General features: G+C 44.3%; 1 protein-coding gene across 3 annotated transcripts in view; it reads left to right on the forward strand.

The window, feature by feature from the left end:
• Nucleotides 1-20802, forward strand: part of pde11a (phosphodiesterase 11A) — a 240910-nt gene that overhangs the window by 124986 nt on the left and 95122 nt on the right. For all 3 annotated transcript variants that reach the window (XR_010002350.1, XR_010002351.1, XM_062969150.1), the window contains exons 4-5: nt 2353-2493; nt 18597-18661. Coding sequence is in view for 1 of the 3 variants with exons in the window: in XM_062969150.1 (XP_062825220.1) it covers nt 2353-2493; nt 18597-18661 (206 nt within the window). In the remaining 2 variants the exon portion in view is untranslated. The remainder of the gene's footprint in view (nt 1-2352; nt 2494-18596; nt 18662-20802) is intronic.

Below are 20802 nucleotides of genomic sequence, written 5' to 3' on the forward strand. Positions count from 1 at the left end.
CCAGACTTTAAAGCAGTGATACTACTCTGTACTATTGAAGCTCACCAATCAAATATTCCCCTAGGTAGCAAGCAGACAGGCTTTGAAGTAGTGAAGCTATTTATTGCAATTCTAGCAGCTCAAAAAAAAAAACCATTCCCCTAGAACGCAAGTACCCAGCCTTCCAAGCAGCAAGCCTATTCCTTTGTATTCCAGCTCACCAAACGAGGATTCCCATAAAAAGAAAATGGCTAGGCTTTGCGGCTGCAAGGCTATTCACTGCTATTCCACCTGGCCAACAAAGCATTCCCATAAGCCCCAGCAATGTGTGGCCGGGCACAGCTAGTATACAATAAAATGTTACTGGAAGGAAATAAAAAAAAATAAACAGACCCTAAACTCTAGTGAGCAATCAAGTTATTTCCTACTCATAAGGCTGGCCCAGCATGATTTGCTCCCTGAGACCAAGATGATAACACACTCCACCCCCCCCCCCACACACACACAAAACAGAAACTGATCTTACTTCAGTGTTGTCATCCTAAGCACATCTGAAGCAATCAGACTGCCAAGAAGGGGGGGGGGGGGGTAGGGAAAGCTGTTTGGTATGCAAACAATTCTTCAGTACCTAGCCACTAGTCCCAACTAGCCACTACTCCTAGTTTCCCAGGATCTTTTGCCTGTGACAAGTGAGAGCCTCACTCTGTTACATAGTAGAGCTGTCCCTCTTTCATGGTCTTGCAACCAGCAACTGTCCACACTAAGAAACAGAACCAATAATGTAGGGGGAAAGAGTGTGCAGTTCTGGAGCAAAAGAGGTTGCAGATCTACCTTTGCATTCTGCTATATCATGAGTAGACTAGAAGAGATAGTATTCTCTTCAGGACACAGTTGTGAAATGGGCAAGAGAAACTAGAAAGGAGATGGGCTTAATCAGCATGAAGAGTGTGGTCCAGATGCCATACTGTAATACTCATACATGATCCCGACAGACCCAGCTTTCTAAAACTATATACTGATAGGCTGAATCTATACCCACAAAATAATCTGTTGTATCCATTTTCCAAATCCTGTTGTAACATTTGACTTTTTCCAGTTTAGTAATAAAAGAACTCCTTTTTGATATCTGAGGGCTTTTATGCAATAAATATTTTTTTTACTCCTCAGTTTCCAGAAAAACTTTTTAAATGTGTGCCCTGTGCCCCAAATTGGGATAAGAGTGAAAATGTGGTGGGAGCGTGGTTGGGCAGGTTAGTGGCTGGTCACCTAGGGGCGGTTCCACACAGTCATTAAAATGCAGTTTGAAGCTGCCTCAAGTTTGGGGTGCCCACAAGACACATTCCCTCAATGCGCGCTGCAGCTTGCATCAAGCCTGAAACAGTGACTCAAAAAAACCCTCACCCAAAATGCTGGAATAAGTCATAAAATCTGCTGCAGCCGATCAGTGTATAACCAATATAGAACTAGACTCAATATAGAAAGATGTGGCGTGCTTGTTAGGACAGGGTTAGCGCTGAAGCATTCAGAAAAACCTGGAAACACTGCTCACCAGAAGGTAAACAATCCCCCCCCCCCCGAGGAAAACACAATGTTTCCATGGGAATGCCTGATTTCTACCCCTTTGCTGCTGTGCCCTGCCTTGTGGTAGTGCTGATCCCAATTGGATATGCTGTTGCCCATCAGTGCTCATCATGTCAATGCCTATCAGTACATCCTGCCGAACAAGGTAATAGAAATATTCATGGTTCAGATTGATCTGAATGTTTTTATCCTTCTCTGCCAAAGAGTGCTGGTGCTTCACCAAACTACAATTTCCAGGATTCCATAGCATTGAGCCATGGCAGTTAAAGTGGTATCAAACTGCATTAATTGTATGGTGTAGATGTACCCTATGTTGACTGCTACTGAGAATTGTTTTTATTTAATCTCTGACTGAAAATTAATATGGAATAGAACAGTGATTCTCAACCTGTGAATCCCCAGATGTTTTGGCTTTCAACTCCCAGAAATCCTAACAGCTGGTAAACTGACTGGGATTTCTGGGAGTTGTAGGCCAAAATACCTGGGGACCCACAGGTTGAGAACCACTGGACTAGAATCAATACAATTATGTTTCAAATAGTATTGAGTCATCCTGGTCCCAGTGGAAAAAAAAGAGAAATATCCTCTCCCTTCAAGAAAATTCAAAGTATAATTCTTATGAATTCTAAGAGATAGCTGTGTATGCACCTACATGTACTTATAAGGAGGCAAACAAGTTAACATAGAGTCAGTAACTGGTTTGTTTTATAACATTTGTTTACAGAAGTTGCAGAATAATTATTCATTACCTTTTGAAATAGACCATGATAGCTTTCAATTCCATGTATACAGGCCTTGCTGGAGGTGGTTAATGATCTCTTTGAAGAACAGACAGACTTAGAGAAAATTGTGAAGAAAATTATGCATCGAGCCCAGACGCTATTAAAGTGTGAGCGCTGCTCAGTATTGCTTCTCGAAGACATTGAATCACCAGTAAGTAATAGCTCAGATTTTGGAAAAGGTAAATATATTTACTTGTGGTATTTTTTTCTTTAGGAAATATTTTGTGCACTGTCATGGATACTACTTTGTGAATGCTCTTGAGCAACAGTTAAGTAGAGCAATGCACATATTTCTACTTCTTGAATGATTTTCATTGGGATTGCTTGGCTAATCCCAAAATTGTAATTGCAGTTCTGGCCCTAGTTGCTACCACAACTACGCTGTCAGTATTTTTTGAAGGCCAGGTATGTGATGTTGGGCATCAACCTGCTTGAGCTACCTTTGGACATCAGGCATTCCTGAGGGACAGGCAAGGAAGGACTACTACTCAAAGGTGTACACTACGCTTTTGCATGCAATAAAGGGGTGTGGGGGGTGTGGGGGTTGATAAGAAGAAATTGCCCAGTTTGCTCTGTGTGGCAAAGGCTGGATCTTCACTGACACGTAATCCAGTTTTTTCTTCGTGTACTCTGTGAATGCACACTAATGGAGAACGCTGCGCCTGCGCAGGCTCCAACGGATACTCTTCCAAGCTAAAGTTTGAAATTTGGCGGTAAGCCCGCCCCTCTCCCCAGAGGGTATAAAGGGCGCCCTCCGCGCCCGCTCTCCAGTTCCTTTTTTTCCGTCGCAAAGCTCACTTCGGACTCTTCGTTCTTAGGTCAACCACGCGTTTTAAGCGGTGCACTCAGTGTGCCCCTAAGATTCCAGATTCCGACGGACACGCTAAATGCCTTTTCTGTCTCGGCGAAAGCCACGTCGTCGGTACCTGCCGTTTTTGCCTGGCCTTTACAGCTCAGGCCCGAAGAAATAGAGCTGCAAGACTCCGCGCAGCTCTTTACGAAAAAACTCTTGCTCCTGAGGCTTCTACTTCCACCTCGGCCTCGATGGCGTCCAGGCCTGCTCCGTCGGTATCATCTAAAACCTCGAAAACTTCGAGACCGCGACCGACCAAACCGCCCTGCACGGTGACCACCGCTACGGTATCCACCCGGTCGGGCAAAATGGGCCCTTCATCAACTTCGAGTTCGGTGGCTTCGGCCATTTCCACTCGATCCCGCCTGGCTTCGCCGCCATCTTCTTCCGCCATGAAGATTGCCTTCAAGAGGGCTCAGGAGGAATCCAGACGGGCTCAATCTGACTCGGCAGCTGTGTGCCCGATCCCCCCGACGCCAGGAAAATCGCTGAGGGTCGCGTCGAAGCAACCCCCAGCAAAGAAACGAATGATCCAGAGGTCGTCCTCCTCAGCGTCTTCGAAGAAGGACGTCCCCTCCTCTGGGCCTTCCTCTAGGAGATCCTCTCCTATCCAACCAGCACAACGCCTCCGCTCCTCTTCCTCTCCTCATGGTCAGTCCTCGGATGCGGACGCTCAAGCCTCCCCCGACCGGTCGGTCAGGACAGTTATTAAGGCTCCCCAGCCGGCACCATCTCGTCTTCTGGCTCGACAAGAACTCTTTCCCCCGGCTCAAACACCCGAGAGGGGTAGACAGATGACGCGTTTAGCCCGTGCCGCCCAGGCCTCCGCGTCCAAGGGCGTTCCTCCACAGCCGGCTCTCGCTGCTCCTGAGGTGATACCTCATCAGGACTCTGTGCTTGTTTCTCCTCCCCGGTCCCCTCAAGGGCCCGAGGAGGATGACCCCGATATCGAACGCCCCGAGTCGATACTCTCCGCCTCCGTTGTCTCTCTCGGTCTCGACCTCTCCCCGCCTCACGACGCCTACGAGGTCGACCCACCTTCCCCCACGGATAATATTCGGGCTTTCTCCGACCAGATGGTCAGAATGGCAGACGCTCTGGGGATGGAAATTAAACAAACCTCAAAGGCTGTTACCGACCCCGTTTTCAAGAGGGTTCAAGCCCAAGCCCCGCCAGCCACCTTGCTGCCTTTTCTTCCATACCTCCTGGACGCAATCCAGGCATCTTGGAAGACTCCATCTTCGATACCTCCAACCTCTAAGAAAATAGAGGCCTGGTACCGAACCGATGACGAAGCCTTGGAATGGCTCAAGCATCACCCTGACCCAAACTCCATGGTGGTAAAGGCCTCCCAATCGTCGGGTCGACACTCCAACTCCCCTGCCGACAGGGAGGGTAAACGATTCGATGCGGTAGGCCGCAAGCTGTACTCCGGCGCTCTCCTCCTTTGCCGTATGGCGAACTACGGGGCCTGCATGGGCGCTTATCAACAGATCCTCTGGGAGAAAGCCCAACCTTTCTTCGCCAAACTTTCTGACGAAGACCGGTCAGTCCTTTCGACCCTCCAACAGGAGGCGGACTCTCTCGCACACCACCAAATTCAAATGGCTAAGCATACCGGTGATACCGCCGGAAAAATGATTGCCCACGCAGTCGCGATCAGACGGCATGCATGGCTTCGGTCCTCAGGACTCTCTTCTTCCTCTCGACAGGTGATCGAAGACCTTCCTTTCGACACCCAGGGCCTTTTCAATTCTGGTACTGATGACAAACTGAAGTCCAATCATGACTTCAAGATTCTCGCAACAAAGTGCGGGATCGATCAGCCTCAGACTCAGCGGACCCGATGGTTCCCGCAACGGTACCGTCGCTACCCTCAGCCTTTTCGTCACCAGCCGTTTCGACGCTCGTCCAGCTCGAGTCACCACAGTCATCAGCAACAACCTCGCCGCCAGCACCAGGTCCCGAAAGGTCGGGGCAAGGGTGCTGCAGCTATGCCACAACCCCAGCGACGGGCCTGACGCCCACTTTCTCGGGGACTTTTCTACCTTCACTACTACTGCCACTGCCATGCCGTTCCTAGGCCCCGACCAGATCCTTCCTCTCTGCTCTTTCCTCGATCGCCTAGCTCCTTTCTACCGCGAATGGGAGTCTATAACCTCAGATGCCTGGGTTATTCGCATTGTCAGAGACGGCTATGCCTTGGAATTCGAAACTTTGCCCCCCACGGGTCGCATTCTCCACACCGACCCTTCACCGGAAATATGCTCCGAGGTCGACTCCCTTCTGGCGAAGGGCGCAATCCAGCCTTCTCCTTCCGAGCAGGACACTCGAGGTTTCTTCTCGAGATACTTTACAGTTCCCAAGCGGGGCGGAGGTCTTCGGCCTATCCTCGACCTGCGGGCCCTAAACCTCTTCATTCTGCCTTCAAAATTTCGAATGGTTTTGGTGGCCTCCATTCTCCCGATGCTCCGACACGGAGACTACTTTGCCTCTATAGACTTACGCGACGCGTATTTCCACGTCTCAGTGCGTCGATCCCACAGACGCTTCCTTTCCTTCAAGCTCCTGGGACAGTCTTACCAGTTCACAGTTCTCCCTTTCGGCCTCGTCATGGCCCCAAGGGTCTTTACGAAGGTGGTCGCCGTGGTGGCAGTGCACCTCAGAAAACAGGGCATAATGGTCTTTCCTTATCTGGACGATTGGATGATTGTCGCGTCCGACCCCTCATCCCTTCAAAACCATGTCTCTCAAGCTCTTTCTCTTCTGCAACGGCTGGGCCTTCAGTTGAATGTCTCAAAGTCTCAACTCCTCCCAACCACAGAGATCCGCTTCATCGGAGCTCTCTTCAACTCCATCACGGAAACCGCCTCCCTACCGAAGGACAGGTTCCTAGCCCTTCAGCAACACCTTTCTCTCCTCCTTCGCAACCGCAGGATCCGAGCCCACTCTGTCCAAGTTCTTCTGGGTCACATGGCCTCCACGGTCATGGTTACTCCTTTCGCCAGACTACGTCTCAGACCTCTCCAAAGATGGTTTATAGACTCTTTCAAACCCCATCGGCATCCGAGCTCAATGTTTCTCACGGTACCGAACCACGTTCGCCTCTCCCTTCGTTGGTGGCAGGACCCAGCGAACGTTTGTGTGGGACTTCCCTTCCTTCCCTCCCTCCCGTCAGTCACCATCACGACCGACGCCTCCAATTTTGCGTGGGGAGCCCACATGTCAAACCTCACCGTCAGGGACCTTTGGTCCATCCAAGAAAAGTCTCACCACATAAACTTCCTAGAACTGTTATCAATCTTCAAAGCCCTCCGGGCGTTTGCTCGCTTTCTTCCCCACAAGACTGTTCTGATACAAACAGACAACGTAGTAGCTATGTACTACATCAACAAACAAGGGGGTACGGGCTCGAGAAAACTGATGACTCTCTCGATGGACATTTGGCTGTGGTGCATAGCGAGACACATAACCCTGTCAGCGGTTCACCTTCCGGGGGCTCAAAACACCCTAGCAGACTCTTTAAGCAGAATGACAACCTCCGCCCACGAGTGGCGTCTCGATCCCAAAATCCTGAAATCCGTCTTCGACGATTGGGGCTGGCCAGCTCTGGACCTTTTTGCCTCTCCCTCGAACGCTCAACTTCCTCGCTTCGGAGCGAGACTACCTCCAAACTCGACTCCGGGCTGTCTCGGAGATGCGTTTCTCCTCGACTGGACCCTCGAGCCCGTCTATCTTTTTCCTCCCTTCCCTCTCATCTCGAGGGTAATAGAGAGACTCTATCTAACGCCGACATCGGCCATCCTGATCGCCCCTGCATGGCCACGCCAGCCGTGGTACCCAACTCTACTCCGGATGTGTGCGGATCCTCCCCGCACTCTCCCAACTCTCCGTCATCTACTATCTTCACAGAAGGGACAGGTCCTCCACCCCGACGTCCCGTCCCTACACCTGACTGCCTGGAGGATACTTCCTTAAATTCTCTCCACCCAGACCTGCAGGCGATCCTTCGTGCCGCCCATAAGCCGGCCACGTCAAGAGCCTATGCTTACAAGCTTGCAAAATTCCAAACTTTCCTTCGGGACCGACACGTCGATCCCGCCTCTACTTCGATCCCGCTGGTCCTGGACTTCCTACTTTCTCTTGCGGATCGTCAACTCTCTCTGGCCTCGATAAAATCCTATCTCGCTGCTCTCTCCTGGCATTTCCAGCGTCAGAGACAACCCTCTCTTTTTTCTAACAATCTCATTAAGACCTTTCTTCGAGGTTACAACAACCTGCACCCTCCAGTTCAACCTCCAACTCCCGGATGGAGCCTCGAACTCGTCCTTTCTCAACTAGCTTCAGCTCCCTTTGAACCTATGGCCTCGGCAGACCTTCACCTTCTCTCTTGGAAGACTGCCTTCCTAATCGCTATCACCTCTGCGCGCAGGCCTTTGGAACTGGCTGCTCTTCGGGTGGACGAACCCTACCTCCGTTTCCACCACGACAGGGCTGTTCTTCGCCCGGACATCACCTTCCTACCTAAGGTGGTCTCTGCTTTTCACCTGAACCAGGACATAATACTTCCTGCTTTCTTCCCTAATCCTTCCTCTTCTTTGGAACGGAAACTTCATCTCCTGGATGTCAGGAGAGCCCTCCTTTTCTACAAGGACAGGACTAAGGACATACGTAAGTCACCTAGATTGTTTGTGGCTTACGCTACCCATAAGCTGGGCGAACCGCTTTCTTCTCAAAGACTCTCACACTGGATTGCTCAGACTATCGAACTCGCTTACCAGCTGGCTAAACGCCAACCCCCCTCTTCGATCCACCCTAGATCAACGAGGGGCCTTTCCACCTCTACGGCCTTCCTGAGGGGCGTCCCTCTCGACTCCATCTGTCGAGCGGCTATCTGGTCCACTCCATCCACCTTTGTTTCACACTACAGGATGGACTCAAAGAACCTCAAGGACTCGGCCTTTGCCAGGTCTATCCTTTCCTCCTGCCTTGCCTAATGTTGTTGCCTTACTCAAAACCAGTTTTTGTGGTTTATCCTTCTTACAAGCTGACCGCTGTCATCCACCCTTTATGTACTCGATGTGTTCAGGGGTTCATTAACGTAGTGCTTGTGTACTATGCTTACCCACTGCACTGAAATGTATTTCATGAATACCTCTACCTCTGTTTTCAGGAAATGGGTCTATACTTACCTCTGTATTTTCTTACAGACTATCGCTCACATACAATGTTGTGATTGTATTCTGGGTCCTAATAACAAGGATCGGTTTTTTTGCACTATATGCTGTTGCATCGTCTTCTTTGACTGTTGCACTTGCTTGTTTTTGCACCTTGTGCTCAATAAATGTGTTGTTTGGATACTAGACTGGTTATCGGGTTTGCTATCCCACCTACCTACACCTCAGCTTGCTAGTCTCCATTAGTGTGCATTCACAGAGTACACGAAGAAAAAGGACAGGTTGCTTACCTGTAACCGTGTTTCTTCGAGTGTACTCTGTGAATTCACACAATCCCACCCTTCCTTCCCCACATGCAAACCTCTCCCTTTCTCGCTGCCTTTGCGGCGTAGGAACTGGAGAGCGGGCGCGGAGGGCGCCCTTTATACCCTCTGGGGAGAGGGGCGGGGTTACCGCCAAATTTCAAACTTTAGCTTGGAAGAGTATCCGTTGGAGCCTGCGCAGGCGCAGCGTTCTCCATTAGTGTGAATTCACAGAGTACACTCGAAGAAACACGGTTACAGGTAAGCAACCTGTCCTTCTCAACCCAGACTATGTGCTTAGAACTGAATTATATGAGTCTACACTGAAGTCTTTTCAGACATCTTTCTCCTTTTCTGGGAATCTAATTGTGGGAAGAAGCTTTTGGAAAAGGTTGAAATAGTTGGCTACTTTTCACCTGGCAGATTTATTTTTGCCTGGGTAATGCTGGAACCCCTGAAAAGGCTCAGGAATCGTGTGTATGCACACAACATTAGATGGCTCCTTGTGGCTTTGGGAAGACTGTAAAGAAGATACAGTCAGCCCTCTGTGTCCACAGATTCAACCATTCAGAAATTAAAAACTTTTTAAATTACAAAAAAGCAGTTTTGTCATGTTACATAAGGTACACCATTTTACCATGCCACTGTATGTAACAGGACTTGAGCATCCTTGAATTTTGAGATGGGGTAGGTAGAGGTACTCTTGGAATCAATCCACAGCAGATACCATAGGCCCACTGTAAAGCTGCTTGTTAATGCAAACTGGTACTTGTAGGCATAATAAGAAACTAATATTTCTGCAAAATAACTACAGTAGAGTCCCACCAATCCAAGCCTCGCTTATCCAAGCTTCTGGATAATCCAAGCCATTTTTGTAGTAAATGTTTTCAATATATCGTGATATTTTGGTGCTAAATTAGTAAATACAGTAATTACAACATAACATTACTACGTATTGAACTACTTTTTCTGTTAAATTTGTTGTATAACATGATGTTTGGATGCTTAATGTGTAAAATCATAACCTAATTTGATGTTTAATAGGCTTTTCCTTAATCCCTCCTTATTATCCAAGATATTCGCTTATCCAAGCTTCTGCCGGCCCATTTAGCTTGGATAAGTGAGACTCTACTGTATATCCTAAAACTTGCCTTATTCTTTCTTAAAATAATAATAATAATAATTAAAAAAAGCTTTATTTATACCCCACCACCATCTCCCTGTGGGGACTCGGGGCGGCTTACATGGGGCAGAGGCCCAAACAACATAAGGACAAAATATAAGCAACATAATACAATCACAATATAAAACAGATAAAACAGTAATGCAATATATCAATTAAAACAACAATACAGGATAAAAAATTACATTAAAACACATAAAAGGTAAGACTGTAATAAATACAGGCTAGATTATTAAAAACCCTCTGGGGCTGATTAATTAATGACTGTATCTCCGAAGGCCTGCTGAAACATCCAAGTCTTCAGTTGTTTCCTGAAGGAAAATAGAGAGGGAGCCAACCTAATCTCCCTGGGGAGGGAGTTCCAGAGTCGGGGGGCCACGGCCGAGAAGGCCCTCTCTCTCGTCCCCACCAAACGCAGGAGGAGGGCGGAAGCAAGAGGAGGGCCTCCCCGGAAGATCTCAGCGACCGGGTGGGTTCGTAGGGGATAGGCAAGTCCCAAACCGTTTAGAACTTTATAGGTAATAACCTGCACCTTAAATTGGGCCCGGAATATAATTGGCAGCCAGTGGAGCTGCTTAAACAGGGGGGTTGACCTCTCCCTATAAGCAGCTCCAGTTAGTAACCTGGCTGCCGACCATTGTACCAACTGCAATTTCCGGACCGTCTTCAAGGGCAGCCCCACGTAGAGTGTGTTACAGTAATCCATCCTTGAGGTAACCAGAGCGTGGACCACCATGGCCAAGTCAGACTTCTCGAGGTACGGTCACAGTTGGCGCACTAGCTTTAGCTGTGCAAAGGCCCTCCCGACCACCGCCGACACCTGAGCATCAAGTGACAGCTTGATTTAAATAAAGCTTGTGTGATTTAAATAAAGCTTGTGTGAGCAGAAAGGACAAAAGTACAACAAAAGTGAAAGTACACATTGCTTGACTACATGGGAGAAAAGCAAAGGGTTTATTCTCTGCAAGGCAGCTGTTCCTTTGTTTTTATTTATAATGTTAAGTCACCAGAGGGAAAGAAAGACCTAATAACTCAAATTTCACACAGTTTTTTTTATGTGGTGATAAGGTCACTACAAATTGTCACTTCTTGCTTTGTAGTAGCAGCAAGACCTTTCAAGGAATGAAAACACCCAATGGTTATTTGCGAATTATTGAAAATAAATGTGTCATTCATGAGGTTATACAGTGCAAGGGACCATCCATAATGATCTCTCAGGTGAATTTTCCAACAGGCATTAAGATTTCATGTCTTCCCTTTATTAGAGTTGCCACCTTCTACCTTATTCTCTAGTGGCTGCTTTAAGCAGCAGGGAAGAGGCATGTCCTCTCTTTCTACAGCATAGGGAAATTGCTTTGAGTAAGTCTTTAAATCAGTTCATCCTTAGGTGGAGTTTCTGCTCCCATGGGCTACTCCAGAAATTTCAGTGTAAGTGACAACGTGGTTTGCACAAAGGCATGTGTGAACAGAGCTATCTTCTCCAGAAGACTAGCTCTGACACTTCCAGCAACTTCATATTGAATTGTCAGTTTTATAGTGCTGACCACTACTATGCCTGTGGCAGAAGTATCCATGTTCAAAGTCATGCACAGGTAAAGGTAAGTCATGGGTTTCTCTGGCACTTGCAGGCAACATGAATGTCACCTTTCCTTCTTTTAATTTCTTCTGATTCCTTTCCGTATTTTCCAGTAGATTACACAGTAGTAGGGTTTGACATTTGAGTAGGTTGCATTTTTCTTACCTACTGAGCCTCCTCAGTCTTACGGTTTCATCAGATATATGGTTCAAATTAATGGTTACAATTCAACATGTTGACAGGCCAATCTTAGAAAAAGAAATGTTTTGTACTGATAATGAAGACTAAAGGGAGTTCTTGCAATAGGCTTTACTGAGTATAAAGGAGTTTTTTAAATGAGCCTTTTGCTGTATAATCACCTTGCTTCATTTACAGAACTTTAAGGGGTGGGGGTTATATTTGGGTGTTGCTGTTCTTCTTAAGATTTACAGTAATTAAATGTAGAAATTTTAAACATGATTACTTAATCATGATGTTCACCAATCTAGGAAGCTTTGAATTGGAATCACGGCTTGGATTCTGCTACCTCTGGCAGCCTCTGTTGTGAAATTATCAGCATATATAACTTATTTATTTCTTTGGATTTATGGGACCCAAGGTGACCATTTAGAAACTTATGGAATAGATGAGTTGTAAAGAGGAGTTTCACACAGTCCCATTTCTCTGTATTACTGAGGCCTGTAAAAGCACATTTGGGCATTATGTTCAAGGGAGAGGGGGCAGAGAGGCAGTTATGATGGCAAAACAGAATGTTTTAGTTGGTCTTATAGGGTTTTTGTTGATCCTTCCATAGTAACAGCTATAACTGCTTCCCCATGATCCATGTGGTACCAGCTTTGCTGTAGAGACTGCTCTTTTCTTGAACTCAGCATGTCATGTAAGATTGACTGCTGCTTTAAATCCACGTGTCAGTCATTCCTCCCTTGTGTTATGACACTTGGAAAACACCAGCATTTGGAAGGAATCCTTGTTGCTTGAAGTGTCTGGAAGAACAGATATGGCTTGCTGCTACAGACACAAAACTAATCAGCAAGCTTTCCCTTACTGCCACGAGTGGGAATTTCTTCATCCCTCCAGATGTAATTGGACTGCAGTTCCCATCGGCCCTAACCAGAAAAGCCAGTGATGAGGAATGCTAGGAGCTGCTGCCAAAAATGGCTAGAGAATTATTTTTATTTCTTCATCCAATCCTTATATTGACCAATGCTGTTATACATTCTATTTTCTCTGTTTCTCTTTTCTCTGTCATGTGTATGTTTAATGATATGATTCTCTTTTTTTTAAAAAAAAAAATGGAAGTGAAAAGAGCTGAGCCTGTCTTTAAGGAATGGAAGCTACTGCTAAGAAGTTGATTAGATTGCTAATAGCTTTCTGTGGTATCCTCAGTTCAGTTTGGAATGATTAGCGTACATTGATATCATTCTGATTATAAAAAAAGCCGTGCTGTTTGCCTTCTGGTTTGACCAATGCCAGGAACTGATTGTAATGTTTGCCTGTGGCTGGTTTAATGTCTAATTTTCTTCCTGAGGTGTTAGAGCAAACCGGCAGTAGGAAATTTGTGATTTCTTGTAAAGGTTTCTGATTTCATGCAGTGTCAGTATACATGTCTTTAGTCCATTTCTTCATTGGAAGAACTGGTAACATTATTGAGATGCAGTTCTTTAAAACTTCTTTCTTGGCTCTTTTAAGCAATGGCAGGGATGGTATCATGAGTATAAACATATAACTCTCCCTGCCTTTGCTTAAAAGAGCAAAGAAAGAAGTTCTAAATCAGCATTGTCTATTACACTAATTCCCAAGACATTTTAGTTTTGAAACTTATATTTAGTCAGATATACAATTTAAGAATGTTTTTAAAATGTTTGCATCATGTATCGGTGTTCTGATTTTTCTGCTATTAAGTCTCACTTCAGATCATGCAACAGCCTTAGTCTAGGTCAGTGGTTCCTAACCTGTGGGTCCACAGGGGTTTTGGCCTACAACTCCCAGAAACCCCATCCAGTTTACCAACTTTTAGGATTTCTGGGAGTTAAAGTGCAAAACATCTGGGGTCCCACAGGTTGAGAACCACTGCTCTAGATCCTGACTAGGAGTGTATAAGGGAAACAGAAATGCAGAAAACCATATCTCCTTCCTCTCTACTCACCTCACAAATGGTTTAAATTTTTGAAAAAGGGTTGGCATATATACTATGGCCTTCCTTTCAGACTGAGTGTGTGTGACTTTCTCATTTCTGTGGCTGAGTAGGGATTTAAACCCCAGTCTTCCAGAATCCTAGTCGAACACTTAAGCCACTATATGCTGGCTCTCAGATCAAACTTGCTGAAGTTAAATGTGTTTGGGTCTAGGCAGATTTCTAGAACTGGGCTCCTCCAGATGTTTTGGACTTCAGTTTCCACATTTCCTACCAGCTGGTAAGCTGGCTGGGATTTCTGGGTGGTGAAGTTCAAAACACCGGGAGGAGCAGAGAAACACTGAGAGAAACACTGAGATGGAGGGTTGGTTGATAAAGAAGCCTGTATACACTGTCATGACCTCCACGATGGGAGAAAGGAAAGATATGAAAATAGCAAACTATATATAAATAAGAATATGTACAGTAGAGTCTCACTTATCCAACACTCGCTTATCCAAGGTTCTGGATTATCCAACGCATTTTTGTAGTCAATGTTTGCAATATCTCGTGATATTTTGGTGCTAAATTCGTAAATACAGTAATTACAACATAGCATTACTGCGTATTGAACTACTTTTTCTGTATAATTTGTTGTATAACATGATGTTTTGGTGCTTAATTGGTAAAATCATAACCTAATTTGATGTTTAATAGGCTTTTCCTTAATCCCTCCTTATTATCCAACATATTTGCTTATCCAACATTCTGCTGGAACATTTATGTTGGATAAATGACACTCTACTGTATTTTAAAATTGGTTTAGGTTGGGTAAGAATCATTATTTTATTAATCTAACATCAACTAAAGTGATTAAAAATACTAAAGGTTTTGTCAGGTTTACATTGGGGTTAATTTGTCTGTTAATTGTGCTATCTTTTGTTAGTTTCTCATTTTTCTGTCTTGTATTTTGTGTTATTGTTGTAAATCACCTTGAGACCATTTATGGAGGAGGTGCTCAAAGGTACAGTAGAGTCTCACTTATCCAAGCTAAACGGGCCGGCAGAAGCTTGGATAACCGAATATGTTGGATAATAAAGAGAGATTAAGGAAAAGCTATTAAACATCAAATTAGGTTATGATTTTACAAATTAAGCACCAAAACTTCATGTTATACAACAAATTGGACAGAAAAAGTAGTTCAATATGCAGTAATGTTATGTTGTAATTACTGTATTTACGAATTTAGCATCATAGAATCGTAGAATTATAGAATAGTAGAGTTGGAAGAGACCACATGGGCCATCCAGTCCAATCCCCTGCTAAGAAGCAGGAAATCGCATTCAAAGCACCCCCGACAGATGGCCATCCAGCCTCTGCTTAAAAGCCTCCAAAGAAGGAGCCTCCACCATGGCCCCGGGGAGAGAGTTCCACTGTCGAACAGCTCTCACAGTGAGGAAGTTCTTCCTGATGTTCAAGTGGAATCTCCTTTCCTGTAGTTTGAAGCCATTGTTCCGTGTCCTAGTCTGCAGGGCAGCAGAAAACAAGCTTGCTCCCTCCTCCCTTTGACTTCCCTTCACGTATTTGTACATGGCTATCATGTCTCCTCTCAGCCTTCTCTTCTGCAGGCTAAACATGCCCAGCTCTTTAAGCCGCTCCTCATAGGGCTTGTTCTCCAGACCCTTAATCATTTTAGTCGCCCTCCTCTGGACGCTTTCCAGCTTGTCAACATCTCCCTTCAACTGTGGTGCCCAAAATTGGACACAGTATTCCAGGTGTGGTCTGACCAAGGCAGAATAGAGGGGGAGCATAACTTCCCTGGATCTAGACGCTATTCCCCTATTGATGCAGGCCAGAATCCCATTGGCTTTTTTAGCAGCCGCATCACATTGTTGGCTCATGTTTAACTTGTTGTCCACAAGGACTCCAAGGTCTTTTTCGCACACACTGCTGTCAAGCCAGGCGTCCCCCATTCTGTATCTTTGATTTCCATTTTTTCTGCCGAAGTGAAGTATCTTGCATTTGTCCCTGTTGAACTTCATTTTGTTAGTTTCGGCCCATCTCTCTAGTCTGTCAAGATCGTTTTGAATTCTGCTCCTGTCTTCTGGAGTGTTAGCTATCCCTCCCAGTTTTGTGTCGTCTGCAAACTTGATGATCGTGCCTTCTAACCCTTCGTCTAAGTCGTTAATAAAGATGTTGAACAGAACCGGGCCCAGGACGGAGCCCTGCTGATGGCACTCCACTTGTCACTTCTTTCCATGATGAAGACGACGCATTGGTGAGCACCCTTTGGGTTCGTTCGCTTAGCCAATTACAGATCCACCTAACCGTAGTTTTGTCTAGCCCACATTTTACTAGTTTGTTTGCCAGAAGGTCGTGGGGGACTTTGTCGAAGGCCTTACTGAAATCCAGGTACGCTACATCCACGACATTCCCTGTATCGACCCAACTCGTAACTCTATCGAAAAAAGAGATCAGATTAGTCTGGCATGACTTGTTTTTGGTAAATCCGTGTTGACTATTAGCAATGACCGCATTTGTTTCTAATTGTTCGCAGACCACTTCCTTAATGATCTTTTCCAGAATTTTGCCTGGTATTGATGTGAGGCTGACCGGACGGTAATTGTTTGGGTCGTTCTTTTTTCCCTTCTTGGAAGATAGGGACCACATTCGCCCTCCTCCAATCTGCTGGGACTTCTCCCGTTCTCCAAGAACTCTCGAAGATAATTGCCACTGGTTCTGAAATAACTTCCGCTAGTTCCTTCAGTACTCTTGGATGTAGCTGGTCTGGCCCTGGGGACTTGAATTCGTTTAGAGTGGCCAGGTGTTCCTGGACAACTTGTTTCCCTATTTGGGGTTGGATTTCCCCCAATCCTTCGTCCATTCCATGTTGCTGAGGTTGAAGATGGCTTTCTTTTTGTGAGAAGACCGAGGCAAAGAAGGCATTAAGTGGTTCTGCCTTTTCCCTGTCCCCTGTCGCCATCACCCCATCTTCTCCTTGCAATGGCCCTATCGCCTCCTTTTTCTTCCTTTTTCTACCAACGTAAGCAAAAAAGCCTTTTTTGTTGTTTTTTATGTCCCTGGCAAGCCTGAGCTCATTTTGCGCTTTAGCCTTGCGAACCTTTTCCCTACAGGTGTTGGCTATACGTTTGAATTCTTCTTTGGTGATTTCTCCCCTTTTCCACTTCTTGTGCATGTCACTTTTGAGCTTTAGCTCAGTTAGAAGTTCTTTGGACATCCATTCTGGCTTCTTTGCACTTGTCTTATTTTTCTTCTTTGTTGGCACTGTTTGCATTTGCGCCTTGAGTATTTCACTTTTGAAAAACTCCTATCCATCCTTAACTCCCTTGTTTTTTAATATCGGCGTCCATGGAATGCCGCTCAGTAATTCCTTCATTTTTTGGAAGTCAGCTCTCTTAAAGTCCAGAATGCGTGTTTGACTTGTCTTAGTTTCAGCATTCCTTTGTATTGCAAACTGCAGGAGCACGTGGTCACTTGCCCCTAAGGATCCAACCACTTCAACTGTATTGATCAGGTCTTCCACATTTGTTAAGATTAGATCAAGAGTTGCTGATCCCCTTGTTGCCTCTTCTACCTTCTGGACCATAAAATTATCTGCAAGGCAAGTGAGGAATTTGTTGGACTTTGTACTCTTGGCTGAGTTTGTTTTCCAGCAGATATCGGGATAATTGAAATCGCCCATGACTACTATATCTCTTCTTTGTGCCTGTTTGGTCAGCTGTTGACAGAAGGCTTCATCAAGTCCTTCATCCTGACTCGGAGGTCTGTAGTAGACACCCACGACAAGATCTTTTTGAGTCCCGGTTCCCTTGATTCTTATCCAGATGCTTTCAAGCTGGTTTCCGGGCACAGCTAGTGCTTTATAAAAGCAAATTCCACTAGGCAAATATGTACAGAACATAGGATTCTGTGAATCAGTGCTCATGTTGTAATTTGTAACCAGCAATGACTCCCCAGGTTTTTTTTAGCTCTTGTCTGGAGATCCCCGATTTTCTTTGATGAACTCACATCTAGATATGAATTTAAGTTCCTGCATTGCTTAGCTTCCAAATCAGACAAGATTGGGTGTGTTTGGAGTGGTATAATTGTGTAGTGTCAATCATCACACAATTGGAATTATTTTAGGGCTGAAAGAGTCTGCTTTATGTACTGAGTGGAGGAAGCAGATATGCTTTTTTTAATTGCCTGAATTTGTGACTTTTGTGATTATTGTTTATACCTAAACTTGCCGATTTGACTGCTAAAAGATTGATATTTGCTTGCTGGAAATGTTTTTGTTCTCCATTTGTGATAGAAGATCTAACGAAGCTTGCTACAATTGAAAAAATGATGTATAGACTACATTGATTAATGGACTTAGGTTTGGACATTTATTTGATCAGCTTTTATAGAATCATACAACTGATATGGTTATTTCTGCTCCTATTGTGTTTTTATTTTCCTGCTTTTGTTATACTGTATGTTACTGTTATACTGTAAATTGTATGTAATTGAAACTCCTCTTTTGAGTGTGTGTGTATGCACACACACACACACACACACACACACACACACATACACACACACATCCATATTTACTCGAGTCTAATGCACCAAAGCATTCAGCAATTGAAAGGAAAACCTTGGGATGCATCTATGCTGTAGAATGAATATACCTTAACTGCCTTGGTTTAATGCTAAGGAGTCATGGGGCTGTAATTTTACAAGGTCTTGAGCCTTCTCTGCCAAAAAATGCTGATGTCTCACCAAACTACAAATCCTACAATTACATAACATTGAGCCATGGCAATTAGATTAGAGGTGACATCCCCTCAAAGAGGTGCTCCAAGTGCAGCTCCTGAAGCAGCCTCCCCTTTTGCTTTGGCTCAGCACAAAGATTCCCATGTTACACAAATCTAATTCACACCTTAATTTTTGCAAGGCAATTTAGCCAAAAAGGTGAGCATTCGATTCGAGTAAATATGGTATATCCCTGAGCATGGTTTTCTATTGTACGGAAGCTCATGAATTTTTTTTTTTATCTTGACAGGTGGTGAAATTTACCAAATCCTTTGAGCTGATGTCTCCAAAATGCAGTGCAGATACAGAGAATAGGTTAGATTACACATTGCACTTTTAATATTACAACAAAGCTTGTTTTAATGACTGGTCATTAATGGATGGCTAAATGGTTGTTATATGCCTTCAAGTTATTTCTGACTTACAGAAACTCTAAGGAAAACCTGTCATGGAACTTGGAATGCACACTCTTGTCCTTAAGTATGCTAGGCACCATCTACATTGATCATTTAAGGCAGTTTGAAGCTACCTTCAAACCGTGGTGGCCAAGCAACAAACCCCCATAAAAGCTTGTGAAAGAAAGCCCTTAACGTGCACCAGTACTCACTATTTGGGCCTCAAACTGGTTACAGGATTTCCTGTGCAATCATCTGCACAGCAAAATCACTTTCTTCAGTATCAGTTTCAAACTGCATTAAAAGGACTTCCACTTAAACCACTACAGTGGTTTTTATTACTCACCAATGAAATAATGAGACCACATCAGGAAAATGAGGCCACCTGTGGGAACTGGGTGTAGGTGCCCTGAGAGAAAGGAGTGGGACTTAGGCCCCTTCTACACTGTCATATAATTCAGATTATCAAAGCAGATAATCCAGATTATCTGCTTTGAGCAGGATTATATGAGTTCACACTGCCATATAATCCATTTCAAAGCAGATAATCTGGATTTTAGATGGCAGTGTAGAAGGGGCCTTGGGGAAGTTCATTTTAAACCTGTGGCTGCTTTCCCCATGATATGCTACTACTACATAGAGTGCTCATATATTTAGATGGAGGAATGAAGCCGACATGAAAAGTGCTGTCTCATCAGTTAAAAAGAAAAGCCAGATTTACAGAGAATGACTAGTTGATGGAATTTATATTTGATTTTCTGTCTCTGGCATAAACACATTGTATTTATTTGCACTGCAACTAAAAACAAACATGATCTGTATAATTTCCACCAAAGTTTCAAAAAGCTCTTCAAGTCTTCACATACCACATATTGTTGCTAAAGCAGTACTGCAACTGGTTCCCCATTTTCAGCTGCCACTTGGGCATACAACCTGAAATCTAGCAACATGTCCAAGCTGAGAACCGCATTCTTAAGGAGAAATGTAATTCCACCCATAAACACTTGGTCTCTTTGTTGAAAAGGGACCACTTACTAACAGCAACAGTAGAATATAGTTTAGTTAAAAGTGTTGGTAAACTATTTTTAGAACTTCCGCTTTCCTGATTACTTATTTTGTCAACTTGGATTTATTTAGCTGCTCCCAATACTTGTCACATATAATCTAGTGCTGATATAATCAGTCACTCATATATAATAATAATGCCTAGATCTTAATCGGGGCTGTGCACTTTAAATCTCTACTTGCTTCATGATGGATTTGGCAAGATAGGCAGTTGTGAGTGTGCTACATCAATAAGTGGAATCTTGCCCTCAAAGCTGCTGTACACAAAGTTTTCACAATAAATCTTTAAATATTTAACCACATCTTGCATTTTACACAGTTCTGAATCTTTTTACATTTAGGCTGTAAGTTGCTAAGAAAACCCATACACTGTAATACACTCTTTTTTACCTCCACTGTGAACAACCTGATTGATAATTTTTAGACTTCCTGCTGGCTTAAAAGAAGTGAAAAATGTTTGAAATAATCCTTTCCATGTCTGCTTAGATGTAAGCCCCATTCATTTCAATAGTGCCATCTTCCAAAGATGATTGTATTTGATAGTGGCTTTTTTCAGTTTGTTCATTGGAAATTTTTGTCTTTGTTTATTTTTAATCAGAACTTATGTGAATGAGTGCGTGGAAAATTACATAGCTAACTTAAATCCATTCTATTTTCTGTGGCTAATAGATCCAGCTGTTTTGTTGCAGATGCTTTTTCCTTGTCTGTGTGCTGTGTTCTGAAAATGATAGTCATGGTATTTTGTTCAGAGAGCTTTATTTTGTTTTGGTTTTTAAATGATTTGCTTCTGATGTACACCATTAGCTGAATGTTGTTCATTTTTCCTCACATTCATTGCGTAGTTCATGTCCAAAAGATTTTTTTTTTGCATTGCTTTCTACTGAGTAGAGCATTCAGTTAAGCTAGAATTCTGGGCTTGAATCCAAGTTTGTTTCACTGAAGACATTGGGGCAAAAGGTATTAGATTCAGATAACTGGTTTGTTAATTTGGCTGTC

The sequence above is a fragment of the Anolis carolinensis genome, chromosome 1 (genome assembly GCF_035594765.1).
Source record: "Anolis carolinensis isolate JA03-04 chromosome 1, rAnoCar3.1.pri, whole genome shotgun sequence".
In the NCBI taxonomy this organism is placed as follows: Eukaryota; Metazoa; Chordata; class Lepidosauria; order Squamata; family Dactyloidae; genus Anolis; species Anolis carolinensis.